Source organism: Bombina bombina, chromosome 1 (assembly GCF_027579735.1).
Source record: "Bombina bombina isolate aBomBom1 chromosome 1, aBomBom1.pri, whole genome shotgun sequence".
NCBI lineage: Eukaryota > Metazoa > Chordata > Amphibia > Anura > Bombinatoridae > Bombina > Bombina bombina.
This window is the reverse complement of record NC_069499.1, coordinates 1,496,952,289-1,496,976,611: the sequence shown is the minus strand read 5'-3', so window position 1 is coordinate 1,496,976,611 and position 24,323 is coordinate 1,496,952,289. Positions and strand designations below refer to the sequence as shown.

The window sequence follows — 24,323 nt, the reverse complement described above, 5'->3', positions numbered from 1 at the left end:
TTGTGTTATTACCTTTAACAACACTTAAAAGTTTGACTACAATCAGGAATAATGTACGCACACATTTTAAAACGTTCTTAAAAATTACAGCTATTTTGTTGTATTACTCCTGAAATTTTCAGAGCATACATAAAAATAGGGTTGTGAAGGTATGTGGTATCAAGGCACTGGTCTTGGGAAACACAAGTTTAAAGAACCCGGTGTTAGAGCATATCATTTTATCACTATCGACCCTGCAACCTTATGTGTTTAACCCCCGCACAGGGGTTGAAAAATTGGAAATTTGTCAGAAAAATAAATCTACTGCTTGTTTAAAATATAAAGTAAGCATTAATGTATTTTTTATTATGTATTTGTTGAATATACAATTGGTCTGTATTTTATGGTTCCTTAAGGATCTTCCTATGTGTTTACTTGTCATTACAAATTTTGACCTAGATTAAATAAGTATATTGCAAAAATATTACTGCTATCGTGCGCTAACATTGCTGGAGCACAATTAATAGCTGTGTTGCACTCACAAGTCCAGAGTTATATTTTGTCACTCAAGCAATAGCTTAGTTTTTGCTAACCTCTGCATTCCCTCACATAACAGACTTCTATGGGGGCCACAGTAAAATTCATGTTGGATATTGCATAAGAGCTAAGTGCATGTGCGTACAGAAAGTGATAAAATAAGGGGATCTCTCATTTACTTGCAAGCTCAATCCTTCTTAATGGGATGTGGTTTCGAAGAATAAAACCAACTATTTCATATCCAAAAATAAACATAAAGAAACAAATTCTCACATATTTTATAATTTGGTACAAGTCATGGGAAACACATTAAGAGAAAAACAATTTTACAGTATACTTTAAAAGGGATATGGTATATGACAAGGGATTGGGCTGTGAAAGGGTAAATGGTTTATGTGTGTTTATGTATACATTTTTTATGTGTGTGAAGAAATAAGAAAAATAATAATAAAAGGCCCTTTAGTGGGTATATCCCTGGACTGCAACAAAACAGGTTTTTAAACATGATTGTTGTATACAAATAATTTGCAATGCAGTGCTTTATTGTTTATATATATTATACATATATAAATTAACTTTATTTAGAAGAAACAAATATTTAGAAGTAGAGTGTTGTTTACCTACTCCAGCTTGCTCCAGTTTGTGTAAAGGGTCTTTTCATATGCAGGGGAGGGGGGGGAGTCTCTGATCTTTTTGCTTTCCAGCCCATTTCAGTGGGTGTCCAGACTCCCAGCTTAACCTTTTCAACAATGCTTAACCTGGGAGCTTCTAAGTACATTTTTTAAAGGTTTTATACTGGATTTTAAGATTAATATCTGTGCATATTATTCTTTATAGTAGTGTCTTTTAGATGCAATGAAAAGTGATAACTTGTAAATATAAAACAAAATTGCAATATACTTTAATTATTTATTTTGTATCCTTTTTCTGTAATTTTATCTGACGATTGTGAGCTCTTCAGTTCCAGCTAGAAGAGGAAGTGCGGAACATTGTTTTATTACACACAGTCATTGGCCTCTAGTTATGAAGGTCTGGTGGACCTGATCCGACACTGCAGATCAGGTCCACCAGACCTTGCTGAATACGGCGAGCAATACGCTCGCCGTATTCAGCATTGCACCAGCTGCTGGTGCAACACCGCCCCCTGTAGACTTGCGGCCAATCGGCCGCCAGCAGGGTGGTGTCTTTGTGACCGCTGCTTCATAACTGCTGTTTCTGGCGAGTCTGAAGACTCGCCAGAAACAGAAACAGTGGCCATCAAGCTCCTTACGGAGCTTGTTACATAGAGCCCATTGGCTGCACTCTCTAGTAACTTTCACTCCACTTCCAAAATCACTGATGCACACGTTTTGTTTACTATTGGCTAAATTACGAGTTTTGCGTTATGAGCGGCTCGGTACTAACTTGCAAGTTATTTCCACCGCTCACCTCCTTATAGCGCTGCTATTACAGGTTTGCAAAAACCCAGCGTTAGCAGGCAATATGGCAGCATTGAGTAAAATTTAGCTCCATACCGCACCCAAACACCAGCGCTGCTTTGAGCTGGTTTTACGTGCTTGTGCACGATTTCCCCATAGATATCAATGGGGAGAGCCGGTTAAAAAAAAGCCTAACACCTGCAATAAAGGAGCGTAAAGCTCCCTAACGCAGCCCCATTGATTCCTATGGGGAAAGAAAAGTTATGTTTACACCTAACACCCTAACATAAACCCAGAGTCTAAACACCCCTAATCTGCCGCCCCCGACATCGCCAACACCTACATTACACTTATTAACCCCTAATCTGCTGCCCCTAACATCGCCTCCACCTACATTACAGTTATTAACCCCTAATATGCCGCCACCAATGTCGCTGCCACCTACATTACAGTTATTAAGCCCTAATCTGCCTTCCCCGACATTGCCGCCACCTACCTACACTTATTAACCCCTAATCTGCCGCCCCCAACGTCGCCGCCACTATACTAAAGTTATTAACCCCTAAACCTAACCCTAAGTCTAACCCTAACCCTAACACCACTAACTTTAACATAATTAAAATAAATCTAAAAAAAATTACAATTAATACCTAAATAATTCCTATTTAAAACTAAATACTTACCTGTAAAATAAACCCTAAGCTAACTACAATATAACTAATAGTTACATTGTAGCTATCTTAGGTTTTATTTTTATTTCACATCAATTAAATACTGTTCCAATCAGCCAATAGAATGCAAGCTCAATTCTATTGGCTGATTGGATCAGCCAATAGGATTTTTTCAACTTTAATTCCGATTGGCTGATAGAATTCTATCAGCCAATCGGAATTCAAGGGACACCATCTTGGATGACATCCCTTAAAGGAACCTTCATTCTTCAGTAGCCGTCGAAAGAAGAGGATGCTCCGCACCGGATGTCTTGAAGATGGAGCCGCTCCGCGTTGGAAGGATGAAGATAGAAGATGTCGTCTGGATGAAGACTTCTGCCTACCTGGAGGACCACTTCTTGCTGCTTGGATGAAGACTTCTCCCGGCTTCGTTGAGGATGGATGTCCGGTCTTCAAAAACTGTAAGTGGATCTTCGGGGTTTATTGGGTGGGTTTTATTTTTAGCTTAGGGTTTGGGCTGAAAAAGAGCTAAATGCCCTTTTAAGGGCAATGCCCATCTAAATGCCCTTTTCAGGGCAATGGGGAGCTTAGGTTTTTTTATATAGGATTTTATTTGGGGGGGTTTGGTTGTGTGGGTGGTGGGTTTTACTGTTGGGGGGTTGTTTATATTTTTTTTTCAGGTAAAAGAGCTGATTTCTTTGGGGCAATGCCCCGCAAAAGGCCCTTTTAAGGGCTATTCGCAGTTTAGTTTAGGCTAGGTTTTTTATTTATTTTGGGGTGGCTTTTTTATTTTGATAGGGCTATTAGATTCGGTGTAATTAGTTTAAATATTTGATTATTTCTTTTTAGGGTTAGGGTTAGGTTTAGGGTTTAATAACTTTAGTATAGTGGCAGCGATTTTGGGGACAGCAGATAAGGGGTTAATAACAGTAATGTAGGTTGCAGCGATGTTAGGGACAGCAGATTAGGGGTTAATAATATTTAACTAGTGTTTGCGATGCAGGAGTGCGGTGGTGCGGCGGTTTAGGGGTTAATATGTTTATTATAGTGGCAGCGATGTCCGGAGCGGCAGATTAGGGGTTAATAATTTTATTTTAGTGTTTGCGATGCGGGAGGGCCTCGGTTTAGGGGTTAATAGGTAGTTTATGGGTGTTAGTGTACTTTTCAGCACCTTAGTTATGAGTTTTATGTTACGGCTTTGTAACATAAAAGCCATAACTACTGACTTTCAGTTTACGGTATGGATATTGTAGTTATGGGCTGTACCGTTCACTTTTTGGCCGGACAGGCAAACTCGTAATACCCGCGCTATGGAAGTCCCATTGAAAAAGGACTTTTTTGAAAGCTGCGGTATTTACGTTGCGTTACAGCCAAAAAAGTGTGCAGTACAGATATACCTGCAAAACTCGTAATACCAGCGGTAGTGAAAAAGCAGCGTTATGAGGCTTTTTCACTCATAGCGCAAAACTCGTAATCTAGCCGTATGTGAATCAGTGATATTGGAAGTGGGCTTCAGGGTAAGGTTTGCTTGTTTGCTGATGATACAACATTTTTTAACAAAGTTGATGTTCCAGGAGGGGGTTGATCACATGAACAGTGATATTAAAAACTGGAGGACTGGACAAATAAATGGTATCTGAAATTTAATATTACCAAAAGCAAAGTGATGCACAGATAGGATCCAAAAACCCAAAGCCCAATTATAGTCTCAATGGTACATTACTGACTGGAACGGGAGTTGGGAATTATTATTTCAGATGATTTAAAATTTAGTACACAAGGCAGCAGTGCAGCCAGTAAGGCCAATCCATTTACACATTATTCTCAGGCTAATCTGTTCTTTGACTGCATCATTCTATCTAGTTTTTATTTAGTGTTTAATGTCCTTTAATGCTATTCCACCATGAAACTTTGCATATGGAACCTTACATTGAGGATTGAATGGGTATGGGCGTGTGTGTTTAGGAGATCAAAATCTCTGTGTGCTTCTCTCTTGTCTTTAGACTCTGACACATGAAATTGGACACATGTTTGGGATTAGTCACTGTCAATGGCTGCACTGTGTGATGCAGGGATCCAATCACTTGGAGGAATCAGACCGTAGACCACTGCAGCTCTGCCCAATATGTCTGCGCAAATTACAATGTGCCATCGGATTCAACATCACCGACAGATACAGGGTAAGCCAACACTTGTTCATTCCCAAATAAACATTGTCATGAGATGCAGGACACATCATAGAAGTTACAACGCTATTTTATTGCAGAGCATAGACGTATACAGGCTGCACCACACATCCAAATTCTTAACTACGACATAGACTATAATGGCTATATGCCACGCCCCCATCCAGTGACGTCACACTCCCACTCTCATCACATCTTCCGCTTTTTCAAAGGATAAAGCATACATTTTTTTTTAGAGTAAATAACAAGGTATACAAGAACCATACAAAAATTGTTTTGTTTAGTGTACAACAAATAACAAGCTATAAAAGAATATATATGAACAACAAGAAATACAATCCTGTCTTGGACATCGGGGTAGACTACCCTAGTCCACAGTGACCATGGGATTGTTCTGCCCTTTCTTCTGGTCACTGCTCTAACTACAGTGCTAATCCCGGTAGCGCCCTGGAAGTTTCACAACTCTTCCACTTGACGTCATTTTACATGAACTGTCCTCTGATACAGAAGAAGGTGACTGAGAGTCTGCTGGAAGCAAAACAAGTATCCCCACTGTGGTCTTGCTGAGGGGAAGTTACCCCTTTTAAAACAGGGGATCCCACCGGCTGTGGCTCTGAGGCATCCAGTCCCATACACTCAGGTACTGGCTGAAGATCTCTTCTATTTCTATTTTATAACGTGTGACTGTCCCTTCTTCAGTAAGGACTACATAAGACCTTGGTTCTGTAGAGCGTCCTATTACGGTAGCAGGCATCTTCCATTTCTTCTCATCATCCAGTTTAACGCTGACATTTTGGCCCAAATTGAGCTCCTGCAAAGGTCTCACATAGTGTTTTCTGTCGTAGAAGAATCAGTAGCGCCTTTTCAACTCTTCATCCCTCCTAAAGACCTAGTCCCGAGGAATAGAGGGGGCTGGCTGGAAGACACCCACAGAGGGTAAAGTAGTGCAGATCTGATGGCCTAGCATCAACTGTGCCGGGCTAAAACCTGTGGCTTGGATGCAAGTCGTCCTATTGGCCAAGAGAGCTAGGTACGGCTCAGATTGCTTCAGAATGAACTTGGTTGTTTGAACTGCCCTTTTGGCCATTCCATTGGCCTGTGGGTAATGCGGACTTGATGTAGAATGGATGAAATCATATTCACTGCTCAAAGAACTGAACTCCATGGAAGCAAACTGCATTCCATTATCACTCACTAGCTCCATCGGTATGCCCCACCTGGCGAACAAGCTTTTGAGACTGGTAGTCTCATTCAGGGGTGCAGTCTCCAAATACCCGGAATAGTAGTCGATCACAACCAGGTACTTCTTCCCATGAAGTTCACACAATTCTGTGGCTATCTTCTGCTACGTGCCTGCAGGCAGCGGGGTAGAAATTAAGGGCTCTCTTCTCTGAATAGGCCGGTGTTCCCAACAAAAGGCACATTTTGACACGTGGCTTGCAATGTCGGTACTGATCCTAGGCCACCATAATGCCGTAGCTGCCCTTTCTCTGTACTTTGTCATGCCCAAGTAGCCATCGTGAATCCTGCTTAACATCTCCTGCAGCATGCTAACAGGAATTACAATGCGGTCTTGGAACAGCACTAAACCATCCAGTTCCATGAGCTGTGAGCTCTCTGACTGGTAAGAACTCAAAGACATCTAGGCTGCCTGGCTCTCGGGCCAACCTTTCTTTATGTATTCAATAACTTCTTGAAGATCTGTATCTAAACGTGTCTTCTTTCTTTTTTGCTCTAGCTTCCTTGACGAGATGGATTTCGATGCCAGAAATGATTCTGGTTGGCTCTCGGGCCAACCTTTCTTTATGTATTTAATAACTTCTTGAAGATCTGTATCTAAACGTGTCTTCTTTCTTTTTTGCTCTAGCTTCCTTGACGAGATGGATTTCGATGCCAGAATTGAATCCACGTACACTTTCATATCTGATTCCGTTGAAGATTCTTCAGCAGCAGCCAGCGGGAGTCTGGAAAGTGTATCTGCCACAACCAGTTGTTTCCCTGGCACATGCACTGCCTGAACATTGAACCTGAGCAACCCTTAATCAGAAGTCTCTGGCATCTTAGGTGTATCTTTTCAATATCATAGGAATTGATTAGAGGGACTAGTGCTTTATGGTCAGTTTTAAGACTAAACCCACTAGGTAATGCTGGAAGTGCTCACAGGCCCAAACTGCAGCCAGGCACTCTTTCTCAATTTGGGCGTATTTCGATAATGCAGTCGTCAGTGTACGGAAACAGTAGGCAATGGGCTGTAGTTTGTTCTCATTCAGCTGCAAGAGGGCGGCCCCTAGCTCAAAACTGCTCACATCAGCACTAACTACGGTCTTTTTAGAAGGGTCGTAGAAACCCAACACTGGAGCAGACCCCAGCAGAGACTTGACCTGCATTAAAGCTTATTCCTGTGGAGGTCCCCAGACCCAGGCAACATTTTTTTCAACAACTCAGTGATAGGGTGGAGTACTGTGGATAAATCTGGTAGGAACCTGTCCACATAATTCACAAGGCCCAATATTTGTCTCAGCTCGTGTACATCAGAAGGATTTTATCAGGGTCCGGCTTGATGCCGTCTCCATTGATTTTCCAAAATGGCATTTTTTTTCATTTCAGCCCGGACTCTCTAATGGTCTGCAGCACACAGCTCAATCGGTGATAATGTTCTTCCAGTGTAGACCCAAACACTAAAATGTCATCCATAACGACTGTCGTGCTCTTGTGGTCCCTTAAGAGGGAAATCATCTCTCTTTGAAAGATTTCAGGAGCAGAGGATATCCCAAAGAGGAGTCTGCATAAGCAAAACCGACCTACCGGTTTAATAAAGGTAGTCAGTTTGCGGCACTTTGGGTCTAGAGGTATCTACCAGAAGTCGCTGGAAGCATCCAGTGTAGAGAAGAACTTTGCTGCAGCCAGTTTCGGAGCTATGTCTTCAAGCGTCGGCAGCATGTATCTCTCTCTATTCACTGCCTCATTCAGCCGTTTCAAGTTTATGCAGATGCGTACTTTTCTGTTAATCTTCACAACTGACACAATGGGGGCACACCAGTCAGTTGCTTCGACAACTGTTTAAACATAACACCCTTAACAACAACCTTTTCAATAACTCCCATATTCTTAATTCGCAGAAGTTCCTTCTCCACTTGAGGCAAGAGCAGAAATTGAATTCTACGAGGAGTAGTAATACTGCATGGGACCGCATCAACTTTAAGTGATATTCCGACTGGGTTACAATTTAGCAGGCCCAATTCACCAAACATGTTTTCTGTAATCTCATTTACTTTGGCGACAAGGCCCAAACCACAGTCTGCTTTCCTGCTCAATAGGTTGTTAACACACTGACCTCTAATTACATGTACCCGCATGGTGAATTTCCTCTGCTTGTACTCGCAGCTGGCAAGAAATTTCCCTGCACAATCGATGCGACCACCAGGACTATGAACCTTTGTTGTAACTTTCGCCAGCTGAGGCTGTCGAGGCAGTTTTATGAATGCTGCAAGGGACATAACAGTGATGTCGGCTCCTGTGTCAATCTTAAAGGCAACCTTTACTCCCATTACAGAAAGGGTAATCCGCCAATCTTCAACTGAACCAGACCATTAAACAGCAGACCCTACAAAGGACACTTCTTGAGCCTCCTGGTCACTATCCACAAGCATCTCCTTAATGGACTCAGTTTTACACACTACTTCAAAAAAGCCCATACAGTTACACTTTCTACATCTTTTATCTTTAGCGGGGCATATGACATTCTGATCATGGGTACGGTTACACCTCGTGCAGCGAGCCTGCTGCACCGATCCACTTCTGGGCCTATCTGTTGCCCTTGGTGTACCGTTTACACTGTGCCTTTCACCTGCAGCTCTCCTGAACTGCTGCACTTCATCCACAATACTTTAAGACCTCATGTCAGCACTTTGCTTTTTCACCAGTTCCTAATAGCCCCATTTAACGTCAATTCGGCCTCCAACTGTAGCTTCAGTGAGATCTCAGCATCTGTAATTCCTATAACTATTCTGTCTCTGATTTGCTCTTCTTTAGCAACACCAAACTCACAGAATTCAGCTAATTCATACAGGTTGCGCACAAATGACTCCACTGATTCTCCCATACGCTGAGCACATTTATGGAAACAGGCTCTCTCATCAATCACATTACGTTTGGGTACAAAGTGAGCACTGACCTTGTTCATGACTATTTCAAAGTCAAACTCTTCCCCTTCTTGGAATGTAAAGGCATTAAACACCGGCTCCACATCTTTCAAAAAGAGTATAAAAGAGAATTAACTTGTACTTCACCACTCTCCTTGTCCAGCTTGGAAGCAATCCTGAAGCATTGAAATCGCTGACGCCATGTGGGCCAAGCTACAGGCTGAGAGAAATCAAAAGGCTCAGGTGGGGTAAACTTCGATATCGTCATTAATCAGGAAACAGAAGCGCAGGCAAGTATTTCTGACACCATGTATAGCATAGAATTGTACAGGCTGTACCACACATCGGACTTCGTAACTGCGACATAGACTATAACGGCTATATGCCACGCCCCCAACCGGTGACATCACACTCCCACTCTCATCACAAACATCTCATTGCAACTTCCTGCAGTTTTCTTTGGCGGCACAAGGTTTAAATAAAAACACATACCGCACCTTCTTAAAGGGATATTTAACACAAAGTAAATGCTAGATAGCATGATGCATTCAAAGAAAAGATTAATTTGAGAATAACATGTAGATGTATTTTTTAAAGTTTCTTTAGCTGTTTAAGTATTGACACAAAAAGTTTTAGTTTATATAAAACAATGGGAGCTGCCATATTGGAATTACAGGAAAAGGGGACAAAATAAATGATGAAAGTAGTATGTATATATATATATATATATATATATATATATATATATATATATATATATATATATATGATTTTTCATTGTATATTAAAATCTCAAATGGCTAGATTTAGAGTTGGGCGGTAGCCGTCAAAACCAGCGTTAGAGGCTCCTAACGCTGGTTTTGGGCTACCGTTGGTATTTAGAGTCAGTCAGGAAAGGGTCTAACGCTCACTTTCCAGCCGCGACTTTTCCATACCGCAGATCCCCTTACGTCAATTGCGTATCCTATCTTTTCAATGGGATCTTTCTAACGCCGGTATTTAGAGTCGTGTCTGAAGTGAGCGTTAGAAATCTAACGACAAAACTCCAGCCGCAGAAAAAAGTCAGTAGTTAAGAGCTTTCTGGGCTAACGCCGTTTCATAAAGCTCTTAACTACTGTGCTCTAAAGTACACTAACACCCATAAACTACCTATGCACCCCTAAACCGAGGTCCCCCCACATCGCCGCCACTCTATTAACATTTTTTAACCCCTAATCTGCCGACCGCACACCGCTGGCACCTACATTATCCCTATGAACCCCTAATCTGCTGCCCCTAACAGCGCCGACCCCTATATTATATTTATTAACCCCTAATCTGCCGCCCCCGCTATCGCTGACCCCTGCATATTATTATTAACCCCTAATCTTCCGCTCCGTACATCGCTGCCACCTACATTATAGCTATGTACCCCTAATCTGCTGCGCCTAACACCGCCGACCCCTATATTATATTTAGTAACCCCTAATCTGCCCCCTCACCGTCGCCTCCACCTGCCTACAGTTATTAACCAATAATCTGCCGAGTGGACCGCACCGCTACTATAATAAAGTTATTAACCCCTAATCCGCCTCACTCCCGCCTCAATAACCCTATAATAAATAGTATTAACCCCTAATCTGCCCTCCCTAACATCGCCGACACCTAACTTCAATTATTAACCCCTAATCTGCCGACCGAATCTCGCCGCTACTGTAATAAATGGATTAACCCCTAAAGCTAAGTCTAACCCTAACACTAACACCCCCCTAAGTTAAATATAATTTAAATCTAACTAAATAAATTAACTCATTAAATAAATTATTCCTATTTAAAGCTAAATACTTACCTGTAAAATAAACCCTAATATAGCTACAATATAAATTATAATTATATTAAAGCTATTTTAGGATTTATATTTATTTTACAGGCAACTTTGTAATTATTTTAACCAGGTACAATAGCTATTAAATAGTTAAGAACTATTTAATAGCTAAAATAGTTAAAATAATTACAAAATTACCTGTAAAATAAATCCTAACCTAAGTTACAATTAAACCTAACACTACACTATCAATAAATTAATTAAATAAAATGCCTACAATTATCTACAATTAAACCTAACACTACACTATCAATAAATATATTAAATAAAATTCCTACAAATAAATACAATTAAATAAACTAACTAAAGTACAAAAAATAAAAAAGAACTAAGTTACAAAAAATAAAAAAATATTTACAATCATTAGAAAAAAATTACAACAATTTTAAACTAATTACACCTACTCTAAGCCCCCTAATAAAATAACAAAGACCCCCAAAATAAAAAAATGCCCTACCCTATTCTAAATTACAAAAGTTCAAAGCTCTTTTACCTTACCAGCCCTGAACAGGGCCCTTTGTGCGGCATGCCCCAAAGAATTCAGCTCTTTTGCCTGTAAAAAAAACACATACAATACCCCCCCCCAACATTACAACCCACCACCCACATACCCCTAATCTCACCCAAACCCCCCTTAAATAAACCTAACACTAAGCCCCTGAAGATCTTCCTACCTTATCTTCACCATGCCAGGTTCACCGATCCGTCCTCGGAAGTCTTGATCCAAGCCTCGGAAGTGTTGATCCAAGCCCAAGCGGGGGGCTGAAGAGTGACGTCCATCCTCGGGCTGAAGTCTGGATCCAAGCGGCGGCTGAAGAAATCCATCATCGGGCTGAAATCTGGATCCAAGCGGCGGCTGAAGAAGTCCATCATCGGGATGAAGTCTTCTATGAAGCAGCATCTTCAATCTTCTTTCTTCCGGAGCCATCATCTTCCAGCCGACGCGGAGCCATCCTTCTTCACCGACGGACTAACGACGAATGACGGTTCCTTTAAATGACTTCATCCAAGATGGCGTCCCTCGAATTCCGATTGGCTGATGGAATCAGCCAATCAGATTCAAGTTCAATCTGATTAGCTGATCCAATCAGCCAATCAGATTGAGCTCGCATTCTATTTGCTGTTCCGATCAGCCAATAGAATGCAAGCTCAATCTGATTGGCTGATTGGATCAGCCAATCGGATTGAACTTGAATCTGATTGGCCTATTCCATCAGCCAATCAGAATTTTCCTACCTTAATTCCGATTGGCTGATAGAATCCTATCAGTCAATCGGAATTCGAGGGACGCCATCTTGGATGACGTCCCTTAAAGGAACCTTCATTCGTCGTTAGTCCGTCGGTGAAGAAGGATGGCTCCGCGTCGGCTGGAAGATGATGGCTCCGGAAGAAAGAAGATTGAAGATGCTGCTTCATAGAAGACTTCATCCCAATGATGGACTTCTTCAGCCACCGCTTGGATCCAGACTTCAGCCCGATGATGGATTTCTTCAGCCGCCGCTTGGATCCAGACTTCAGCCCGAGGATGGACGTCACTCTTCAGCCCCCCGCTTGGGCTTGGATCAAGACATCGGAGCCAGGACGGATCGGTGTGATACCCGGCGAGGTGAAGATAAGGTAGGAAGATCTTCAGGGGCTTAGTGTTAGGTTTATTTAAGGGGGGTCTGGGTTAGATTAGGGGTATGTGGGTGGTGGGTTGTAATGTTGGGGGGGGGTATTGTATGTGTTTTTTTTTACAGGCAAAAGAGCTGAATTCTTTGGGGCATGCCCCGCAAAAGGCCCTTTTCAGGGCTGGTAAGGTAAAAGAGCTTTGAACTTTTTTAATTTAGAATAGGATAGGGCATTTTTTTATTTTGGGGGTCTTTGTTATTTTATTAGGGGGCTTAGAGTAGGTGTAATTAGTTTAAAATTGTTGTAATATTTTTCTAATGTTGGTAAATATTTTTTTATTTTTTGTAACTTAGCTCTTTTTTATTTTTTGTACTTTAGTTAGTTTATTTTATTGTAGTTAATTGTAGGTAGTTTATTTAATGAATTTATTGATAGTGTAGTGTTAGGTTTATTTGTAACTTAGGTTAGGATTTATTTTACAGGTAATTTTGTAATTATTTTAACTATTTTAGCTATTAAATAGTTCTTAACTATTTAATAGCTATTGTACCTGGTTAAAATAATTACAAAGTTGCCAGTAAAATAAATATTAATCCTAAAATAGCTACAATATAAATATAATTTATATTGTAGCTATATTAGGGTTTATTTTACAGGTAAGTATTTAGTTTTAAATAGGAATAATTTATTTAATAAGAGTTAATTTATTTCGTTAGATTTAAATTATATTTAATTTAGGGGGGTGTTAGGGTTAGGGTTAGACTTAGCTTTAGGGGTTAATCCATTTATTACAGTAGCGGCGAGATTCGGTCGGCAGATTAGGGGTTAATAATTGAAGTTAGGTGTCGGCGATGTTAGGGAGGGCAGATTAGGGGTTAATACTATTTATTATTAACCTCTAAACCACTGTCCCCCCACATAACAACTACTTAAATTAAACTATTAACCCCTCCCTATTGTTAACATAATTAAAATACACCTAAATTAAAATTACAATTACTAACTAACTACCTATTTAAGAATAAATACCATCTTACCTGTGAAATAAAAATAAAACCTAAGCCTAAACTAAAAAAAAAATCTAACTTTACTTGTTTTAAAAAAAATTATACAAAAAATAAAAAACCTAACATTACTAAAAATAATAAAACCTAACATTAAAAATAAAATAAAAACTACAATTACAAAAATTAATAAACACTAAAATTACAAAAAATAAAAAAACTACCATTACAAAAAATAACAAACGAAATTATTCAAAATAATAAAAATGATTCCTATTTTTATACCCTGTTAAAAAAAAAAAAACACCAAAAATAAAAAAACCCTAATCTATAATAAACTACCAATAGCCCTTAAAAGGGCCTTTTGTAGGGCATTGCCCTAAAGTTAACAGCTCTTTTGCCAATAATTTAAAACAAATACCCCCTAACATTACAACCCCCAAAATAAAATAAAAAAACAAACTAAAAAAAAACTAATTTACCCATTGTTCCAAAAAGGGCATGGGCATTGCCTTTAAAAGGACATTCAGCTCTTTTAAAGCCCATTAAAAAATAAAAAAAAGACAAGATCTAAAAAAATAAAAATAAATAAATAAATAAAAATAAACTAACACTAACCCCAAAATCAGTACTCACCATTCCTGAAGTCCGTCGAAAGGTCTTCATCACAGCGGCAAAACATCCTCATCCAGGCGGCTCCATCTTCATCCATCGCGGGACCAGCATCTTCTATATTCATGGCAGAGGCGGAGCAGTGTTTTAAACAACCTTTTCAATTGACTTTTATTATCAATTTTGTTGAGTTATTTTAGTATCTTTTGCTAATGAGTAATGCTATTTGACCTTAGGAGCATGCACGTATCCATCTGGCAGCAGTGTTTTGCAACAATGTTTATAGATGTTATACATAGTTGCAAACACTGCTGCCATATACTTCTAAAACATGTGCTAGCTCCTAAGCTAGTGAACAACAAAATTATAGTTAAAGGGATCGTAAACCCCAAAATGTTCTTTTATGATTCAGATAGAACATACAATTTTTAACAACTTTCCAATTTAATTCTATTATCACCTTTTCTTCATTCTCTTGTTATCCATTGCTGAAGGGACAGCATTGCACTACTCACAGGAAGCTGAAAATATCTATTTAGCCAATCACAAGAGACAAATGTGTGCAGGCACCAATTAGCAGCAGCTCCTACTAGTGTAGGATATGCACGTATTCATTTTTTAACAAGGGATACTAAGAGAACGAAGTACATTTGAAAATAGAAGTGAATTTAAAAGTGTCTTAAAATTACCTGCTCTATCTGAATCATGCACATTTCATTTTGACTTTCCTATCCCTTTAACAGCGCCAGTAATACATACAAGCTCACTATACAAGATCACCTAACGAGATCTTAGGGTTGGAGCAAATAGTGGCTCAAAAAAGGCTAAAGTACGTAATCAGACCACTTTTTGTCAAAAAATGCCAGTAGAAACAATGGGTATTAGATACAATAAGTACTTAATATGTTTATACAGTAAAAAATACAAAAGTTAAATGCAATAGCATACATAGGGAGGTTATCCCATAAGGAGAAACAACAATGGAAAATAATCAGTGTTGATCAAAAATAGATTGATCCAAAACTAAACAAATGGCTAAAGTGTGTGGAAGTCTAAGAAGATGGAAGTATTTTGAAAAAAATCCTGAATCAAATGTAAATTGTCCCGAATGTGCAAAAATGAATGAATATAAACGTGTACACGTAAATTAAAAATAAAAATAAGTGAAAAAATACCAATGGTGTATGACAATAATAAGTCTTAGTTGTAATCCTGTGTGATAAAAGTGGGTATTCTTAGTGATACCCACTTTTATCACACACAAATATGTGCAGAATCTCCTAAGGTGTGTGTTAATAATACTAACTAGTATTTACTGTATATAGCGCCTTTCTCCCAGTTTGACTCAAAGCGCTTTTTTCAGCGCTCGCTCTTGAATCGGCAGCTGAATAGTAATAGTTGTTATTATTACCCAATTTAATGGTACTTATTTTATCGACCTCAGAAGGATGAAGGGCTGAGTCGGCCCTGCCAGGATTTGAACCTGTGACCTTGGATCTTTGTTTAAACAGGCTTTTTTTTTCTAGTCAGGGCGTTTACCAACTGAGCTACCACACCCCAACCGCTCACTGTTAGAAGTTGCATAAAAAATGGGAAGATCTTGAGTCTCAGGGTCTGACTACCTAGGTTTACTACCTAGGTTTACTCATCAACAAATGATACAAAGTGAGCAAACTAAATACCGTATTGTACCGCATATAGGCCGCACTTTTTTCCCTTGATTTCTACCTTTAAAGTTGCAGTGCGGCCTATATGCGGGGCGCGGCCTATAATCGGTATTGTTTGGCATTTTTCTCTCCTCTGCTTAGTAAGCTCCGGGTATACAGTAAACAATACCCTAATGTCCCATAAATTAACAAACAAGTCCTGAGCTTGTAATCACAGTACTAAGGAATATGAGAGGCTTTATATTGTGTCCTCTTCACTTACCCCCTCTTCAGCGCTCCGTGTAGCGCTCCATCCGGTCCTGGGGAAACTGTGAAGGCTGCGTCCTGAAGCTCCTCTGTAGGTGCTGCTGCTACTGGAACAATTACGGTACATTCACTCACGTTCCGTGCAGACTTCCAGGACCGATATTCAGCCAATCCAGATGAAACCCTCATCAGACGTTGCCGTACGGGGGCGGGTGTAGACTGCTCTCTCAAGTTCCTATTGGTTGCTCGTTGTAATGTAGGGTAGCCAGTGGTGCTTGCAGGGAAAAAGGGGTTACAGTGATACCTATGTGTTACAGTGATACCTGAGTATCTGGAGGAACGCTCCTTGGACTGAACTTGCAGGAGCTAAATGCTTCTTTCACAGGCATTGCAGTCTGCAGGGACTGAGTGGCAGATGTGGCTGTAGCTGATGATGTCATCACAGTAGGAGCTGTGTGCTGAACGGAAAGGTAGGTGCAGGGTCCATTATTACCGTAGCTTATCTGGAATACCGTAGTTGGCACAACTACCAGTACTTAGGTTCAAGGAGGATGATTATAGCATGTTAAGAAGGAGAGCCTTAAAAGGAGATTAGCAATGTACCGGTAATTTAAAGGAACAGTGTTGAAACATGACAGGTTCACCCTATAGCCTTACTGTTCTATTAATGTGTGTATTTTCTTTAATATTTAATTTCTTTAAAATGGCACCAAACTTTAAGGTGTGCGGCCATTATGCGGAACAATATTAGAAAAAAAATGGAAAGTTGTTTAAAATGTCATGCTCTGGGGCATATTTATGATTGTGCGAGCGGACATGATCCAATATAGCGGATCATGTCAGCTGCACATCGATAAATGCCGACAGCATACGCTCTCTGCATTTATCATTGCACTAGCAGTTCTTGTGAACTGCTGGTGCAAGGCCGCACCCTGCAGGGGTTGTCAATCAGCCTGATCATATTCGATCGGGTTGATTTCTGTTGATCTCTGTCCGCGGCCTCAGAGCAGGCAGACAGGTTATGAAGCAGCGGTCTTTAGAGCACAGGGCATCAAGCTCCGTACGGATAAATATGCCCCTCTATCTGAATCATGAACATTTAATTTTGACTTGTGTCCCTTTAAATGTTTTAATATTTGTAGCACAAAATCAAATTGTCCTAACTTGATATTCCAACTGTATAGTGGGATGTATTTCTTTCATGTAATTAGCAAGAGTCCATGAGCTAGTGACGTATGGGATATACATTCCTACCAGGAGGGGCAAAGTTTCCCAAACCTTAAAATGCCTATAAATACACCCCTCACCACACCCACAATTCAGTTTTACAAACTTTGCCTCCTATGGAGGTGGTGAAGTAAGTTTGTGCTAGATTCTACGTTGATATGCGCTCCGCAGCAGGTTGGAGCCCGGTTTTCCTCTCAGCGTGCAGTGAATGTCAGACGGATGTGAGGAGAGTATTGCCTATTTTGAATGCAGTGATCTCCTTCTACGGGGTCTATTTCATAGGTTCTCTGTTATCGGTCGTAGAGATTCATCTCTTACCTCCCTTTTCAGATCGACGATATACTCTTATTTATATACCATTACCTCTGCTGATTCTCGTTTCAGTACTGGTTTGGCTTTCTACAAACATGTAGATGAGTGTCCTGGGGTAAGTAAGTCTTATTTTCTGTGACACTCTAAGCTATGGTTAGGCACTTTGTTTATAAAGTTCTAAATATATGTATTCAAACATTTATTTGCCTTGACTCAGGATGTTCAACATTCCTTATTTTCAGACAGTCAGTTTCATATTTGGGATAATGCACTTGAATCAATTATTTTTCTTACCTTAAAAATTTGACTTTTTTTCCCTGTGGGCTGTTAGGCTCGCGGGGGCTGAAAATGCTTCATTTTATTGCGTCATTCTTGGCGCAGACTTTTTTGGCGCAAAAAATCTTTTCTGTTTCCGGCGTCATACGTGTCGCCGGAAGTTGCGTCATTTTTGACGTTCTTTTGCGCCAAAGATGTCGGCGTTCCGGATGTGGCGTCATTTTTGGCGCCAAAAAGCATTTAGGCGCCAAATAATGTGGGCGTCTTATTTGGCGCTAAAAAATATGGGCGTCGCTTTTGTCTCCACATTATTTAAGTCTCATTTTTCTTTGCTTCTGGTTGCTAGAAGCTTGTTCATTGGCATTTTTTCCCATTCCTGAAACTGTCATTTAAGGAATTTGATCAATTTTGCTTTATATGTTGTTTTTTCTCTTACATATTGCAAGATGTCTCACGTTGCATCTGAGTCAGAAGACACTTCAGGAAAATCGTTGTCTGGTGCTGGAACTACCAAAGCTAAGTGTATCTGCTGTAAACTTTTGGTAGCTATTCCTCCAGCTGTTGTTTGTATTAATTGTCATGACAAACTTGTTAATGCAGATAATATTTCCTTTAGTAATGTACCATTACCTGTTGCAGTTCCATCAACATCTAATGTTCAGAATGTTCCTGATAACATAAGAGATTTTGTTTCTGAATCCATCAAGAAGGCTATGTCTGTTATTCCTCCTTCTAGTAAACATAAAAAATCTTTTAAAACTTCTCTTTATACAGATGAATTTTTAAATGAACATCATCATTCTGATTCTGATGACTCTTCTGGTTCAGAGGATTCTGTTTCAGAGATTGATGCTGATAAATCTTCATATTTATTTAAAATGGAATTTATTCGTTCTTTACTTAAAGAAGTACTAATTGCTTTAGAAATTGAGGATTCTGGTCCTCTTGATACTAATTCTAAACGTTTAGATAAGGTCTTTAAATCTCCTGTGGTTATTCCAGAAGTTTTTCCTGTTCCTAGTGCTATTTCTGAAGTAATTTCCAGAGAATGGGATAAATTGGGTAATTCATTTACTCCTTCTAAACGTTTTAAGCAATTATATCCTGTGCCGTCTGACAGATTAGAATTTTGGGACAAAATCCCTAGAGTTGATGGGGCTATTTCTACCCTTGCTAAATGTACTACTATTCCTACGTCAGATGGTACTTCGTTTAAGGATCCTTTAGATAGGAAAATTGAATCCTTTCTAAGAAAAGCTTATCTGTGTTCAGGTAATCTTCTTAGACCTGCTATATCATTGGCTGATGTTGCTGCAGCTTCAACTTTTTGGTTGGAAACTTTAGCGCAACAAGTAACAGATCATGATTCTCATAATATTATTCTTCTTCTTCAACATGCTAATAATTTTATCTGTGATGCCATTTTTGATATTATCAGAGTTGATGTCAGGTTTATGTCTCTAGCTATTTTAGCTAGAAGAGCTTTATGGCTTAAAACTTGGAATGCTGATATGGCTTCTAAATCAACTCTACTTTCCATTTCTTTCCAGGGTAACAAATTATTTGGTTCTCAGTTGGATTCTATTATCTCAACTGTTACTGGTGGGAAAGGAACTTTTTTACCACAGGATAAAAAATCTAAGGGTAAAAACAGGGCTAATAATCGTTTTCGTTCCTTTCGTTTCAACAAAGAACAAAAGCCTGATCCTTCATCCTCAGGAGCAGTTTCAGTTTGGAAACCATCTCCAGTCTGGAATAAATCTAAGCCTTCTAGAAAAGCAAAGCCAGCTTCTAAGTCCACATGAAGGTGTGGCCCTCATTCCAGCTCAGCTGGTAGGGGGCAGGTTACGTTTTTTCAAAGAAATTTGGATCAATTCTGTTCACAATCTTTGGATTCAGAACATTGTTTCAGAAGGGTACAGAATTGGTTTCAAGATGAGACCTCCTGCAAAGAGATTTTTTCTTTCCCGTGTCCCAGTAAATGCAGTGAAAGCTCAAGCATTTCTGAATTGTGTTTCAGATCTAGAGTTGGCTGGAGTAATTATGCCAGTTCCAGTTCTGGAACAGGGGATGGGGTTTTATTCAAATCTCTTCATTGTACCAAAGAAGGAGAATTCCTTCAGACCAGTTCTGGATCTAAAAATATTGAATCGTTATGTAAGGATACCAACGTTCAAAATGGTAACTGTAAGGACTATCTTGCCTTTTGTTCAGCAAGGGCATTATATGTCCACAATAGATTTGCAGGATGCATATCTGCATATTCCGATTCATCCAGATCATTATCAGTTCCTGAGATTCTCTTTTCTGGACAAGCATTACCAGTTTGTGGCTCTGCCGTTTGGCCTAGCTACAGCTCCAAGAATTTTTACAAAGGTTCTCGGTGCCCTTCTGTCTGTAATCAGAGAACAGGGTATTGTGGTATTTCCTTATTTGGACGATATCTTGGTACTTGCTCAGTCTTTACATTTAGCAGAATCTCATACGAATCGACTTGTGTTGTTTCTTCAAGATCATGGTTGGAGGATCAATTCACTAAAAAGTTCATTGATTCCTCAGACAAGGGTAACCTTTCTGGGTTTCCAGATAGATTCAGTGTCCATGACTCTGTCTTTGACAGACAAGAGACGTCTAAAATTGATTTCAGCTTGTCGAAACCTTCAGTCACAATCATTCCCTTCGGTAGCCTTATGCATGGAAATTCTAGGTCTTATGACTGCTGCATCGGACGCGATCCCCTTTGCTCGTTTTCACATGCGACCTCTTCAGCTCTGTATGCTGAATCAATGGTGCAGGGATTACACAAAGATATCTCAATTAATATCTTTAAAACCGATTGTACGACACTCTCTAACGTGGTGGACAGATCACCATCGTTTAATTCAGGGGGCTTCTTTTGTGCTTCCGACCTGGACTGTAATTTCAACAGATGCAAGTCTCACAGGTTGGGGAGCTGTGTGGGGATCTCTGACGGCACAAGGAGTTTGGGAATCTCAGGAGGTGAGATTACCGATCAATATTTTGGAACTCTGTGCAATTTTCAGAGCTCTTCAGTCTTGGTCTCTTCTGAAGAGAGAATCGTTCATTTGTTTTCAGACAGACAATGTCACAACTGTGGCATACATCAATCATCAAGGAGGGACTCACAGTCCTCTGGCTATGAAAGAAGTATCTCGAATTCTGGTTTGGGCGGAATCCAGCTCCTGTCTAATCTCTGCGGTTCATATCCCAGGTATAGACAATTGGGAAGCGGATTATCTCAGTCGCCAAACGTTGCATCCGGGCGAATGGTCTCTTCACCCAGAGGTATTTCTTCAGATTGTTCAAATGTGGGAGCTTCCAGAAATAGATCTGATGGCGTCTCATCTAAACAAGAAACTTCCCAGGTATCTGTCCAGATCCCGGGATCTTCAGGCGGAAGCAGTGGATGCATTATCACTTCCTTGGAAGTATCATTCTGCCTATATCTTTCCGCCTCTAGTTCTTCTTCCAAGAGTAATCTCCAAGATTCTGAAGGAATGCTCGTTTGTTCTGCTGATAGCTCCGGCATGGCCTCACAGGTTTTGGTATGCGGATCTTGTCCGGATGGCCTCTTGCCATCCGTGGACTCTTCCGCTAAGACCAGACCTTCAGTCGCAAGGTCCTTTTTTCCATCAGGATCTCAAATCCTTAAATTTAAAGGTATGGAGATTGAACGCTTGATTCTTGGTCAAAGAGGTTTCTCTGACTCTGTGATTACTACTATGTAACAGGCTTGTAAATCTGTATCCAGAGAGATATATTATAGAGTCTGGAAGACTTATATTTCTTGGTGTCTTTCTCATCATTTTTCAGTTTCTTCAGGATGGTTTAGATAAAGGTTTATCCGCAAGTTCTTTGAAAGGACAAATCTCTGCTCTTTCTGTTCTTTTTCACAGAAAGATTGCTAATCTTCCTGATATTCATTGTTTTGTACAAGCTTTGGTTCGTATAAAACCTGTCATTAAGTCAATTTCTCCTCCTTGGAGTTTGAATTTGGTTCTGGGGGCTCTTCAAGCTCCTCCGTTTGAACCTATGCATTCATTGGACATTAAATTACTTTCTTGGAAAGTTTTGTTCCTTTTGGCGATCTCTTCTGCCAGAAGAGTCTCTGAATTATCTGCTCTTTCTTGTGAGTCTCCTTTTCTGATTTTTCATCAGGATAAGGCGGTGTTGCGAACTTCTTTTGAATTTTTACCTAAAGTTGTGAATTCCAACAACATTAGTAGAGAAATTGTGGTTCCTTCATTATGTCCTAATCCTAAGAATTCTAAGGAGAAATCGTTGCATTCTTTGGATGTTGTTAGAGCTTTGAAATATTATGTTGAAGCTACTAAGTCTTTCCGAAAGACTTCTAGTCTATTTGTTATCTTTTCCGGTTCTAGAAAAGGCCAGAAAGCTTCTGCCATTTCTTTGGCATCTTGGTTGAAATCTTTAATTCATCATGCCTATGTCGAGTCGGGTAAAACTCCGCCTCAAAGGATTACAGCTCATTCTACTAGGTCAGTTTCTACTTCCTGGGCGTTTAGGAATGAAGCTTCGGTTGATCAGATTTGCAAAGCAGCAACTTGGTCCTCTTTGCATACTTTTACTAAATTCTACCATTTTGATGTATTTTCTTCTTCTGAAGCAGTTTTTGGTAGAAAAGTACTTCAGGCAGCGGTTTCAGTTTGAATCTTCTGTTTATGTTTTTCATTAAACTTTATTTTGGGTGTGGATTATTTTCAGCAGGAATTGGCTGTCTTTATTTTATCCCTCCCTCTCTAGTGACTCTTGCGTGGAAAGATCCACATCTTGGGTAGTCATTATCCCATACGTCACTAGCTCATGGACTCTTGCTAATTACATGAAAGAAAACATAATTTATGTAAGAACTTACCTGATAAATTCATTTCTTTCATATTAGCAAGAGTCCATGAGGCCCGCCCTTTTTGTGGTGGTTATGATTTTTTTGTATAAAGCACAATTATTCCAATTCCTTATTTTATATGCTTTTGCACTTTTTTCTTATCACCCCACTTCTTGGCTATTCGTTAAACTGAATTGTGGGTGTGGTGAGGGGTGTATTTATAGGCATTTTAAGGTTTGGGAAACTTTGCCCCTCCTGGTAGGAATGTATATCCCATGCGTCACTAGCTCATGGACTCTTGCTAATATGAAAGAAATGAATTTATCAGGTAAGTTCTTACATAAATTATGTTTTTTCCAATAATTTTCTGTTGTTAAATGTACCTCTTTATTTTGGTATCCTTAGTCGAATCTTGGCCTCTTTCCATACTGAGGTAGGTTCAGGAGGGTGCTCGTGTCTAGAGCACTAGTGGCAGCAATGTGTGTACCAATGCTACACAAGCAATATTGAAAAGTACTCCCTTGGTTGAGCTGCTAAACTCTAAAGATGAAATGAGAAATCGCAGTGTTAATTCACACATATCAAATTTTATGTAAATATTATATACATTTCAGGTTTTATGTGATTTTACTGCACCTAAGAATAAATCATACATAGGAGAGCGCACCTATTTAGTGCTGACAGTTGCATAGACACAATCCTTAAAATACTTACATCAGCATGGATGCACAGGAAAATTACACACCCAGTCCAGGTAGCACCCATCTGCTTGCTGTGGCACCTATAAAACCTTAGCTAGTCTGAACACGACCAATATCGCCCAAAAGAAGTGGCACAACTTACGTAAATCTAATCCCTAGACCCTATTAGACATTTCTTACCATACTCTTTAAATTTACATTTTTCTTTGTTTATTTTTTAATATATTTAATAATTTAGAAGTTTTTTTGGAAATGGGGATATTTGTATTTATTTATTTATTTACATTTTGTTAATTTTTATATTTTTTTTAGAATAAGATGTTATTTTGTTTGCTTACTACATAATAACAGATAAGTTTATGATGAATTGTTTTAGGGGTTTGTGGTGATGTAGCTGTTTAACAAAAAACCTATAATATATATATATATATATATATATATATATATATATATACACAAAACACGGAAGGGAACTGCACTCTCATACCGGACCGGGTACACATCCCATAACCCTGCAACATGCTCAGCCCTGGGTGCCACTCACAGGAAGCTGTGCTGTCCCCGGAGCCACAGGCAGTTAACCCCAAACAGGTCTGGGTGCAAGAACCATAGGGAAAATTACAAAACAAATTAATACAACACACAGAGAAAACCCAGCACTCACTTACAAGCTCTCAGCTAAGATTTAAAAGCAAAAATGGAAAGGTTAGTTACCGCATCTGGCCAAATGGGACAAGCCCAGGTACCTCGTCAAGGTTCTTTCCAATACCTCGGACCCTAAAACAGCCACACAATGCAAGCTTTCAAATCCAAACAAACTGGGAACAAGGGAAGTGTGCACAGTCATATGTAATCACCCTAGACATATACAAAACACGGAAGGGAACTGCACTCTCATACCGGACCGGGTACACATCCTATGACCCTGCAACATGCTCAGCCCTGGGTGCCACTGGCACTCACAGGAAGCTGTGCTGTCCACAGAGCCACAGGCTGTTAACCC

General features: G+C 39.7%; 1 protein-coding gene and 1 long non-coding RNA gene across 4 annotated transcripts in view; one reads left to right on the top strand and one right to left on the bottom strand.

Annotated features, from left to right (window-relative positions):
• The window catches only part of LOC128654072 (uncharacterized), an 80,586-nt gene that overhangs the window by 17,073 nt on the left and 39,190 nt on the right, over positions 1–24,323 (bottom strand). The window lies entirely within an intron of this gene.
• AMZ2 (archaelysin family metallopeptidase 2) overlaps positions 1–24,323 on the top strand; it is a 125,237-nt gene that overhangs the window by 94,537 nt on the left and 6,377 nt on the right. For 2 of the 3 annotated variants that reach the window (XM_053707718.1, XM_053707728.1), the window contains exon 6: positions 4,609–4,785. The exons of the other annotated variant lie outside the window; for it this stretch is intronic. In XM_053707718.1, coding sequence (XP_053563693.1) covers positions 4,609–4,785 — 177 coding nt within the window. The remainder of the gene's footprint in view (positions 1–4,608; positions 4,786–24,323) is intronic. 3 annotated transcript variants of the gene reach the window in all.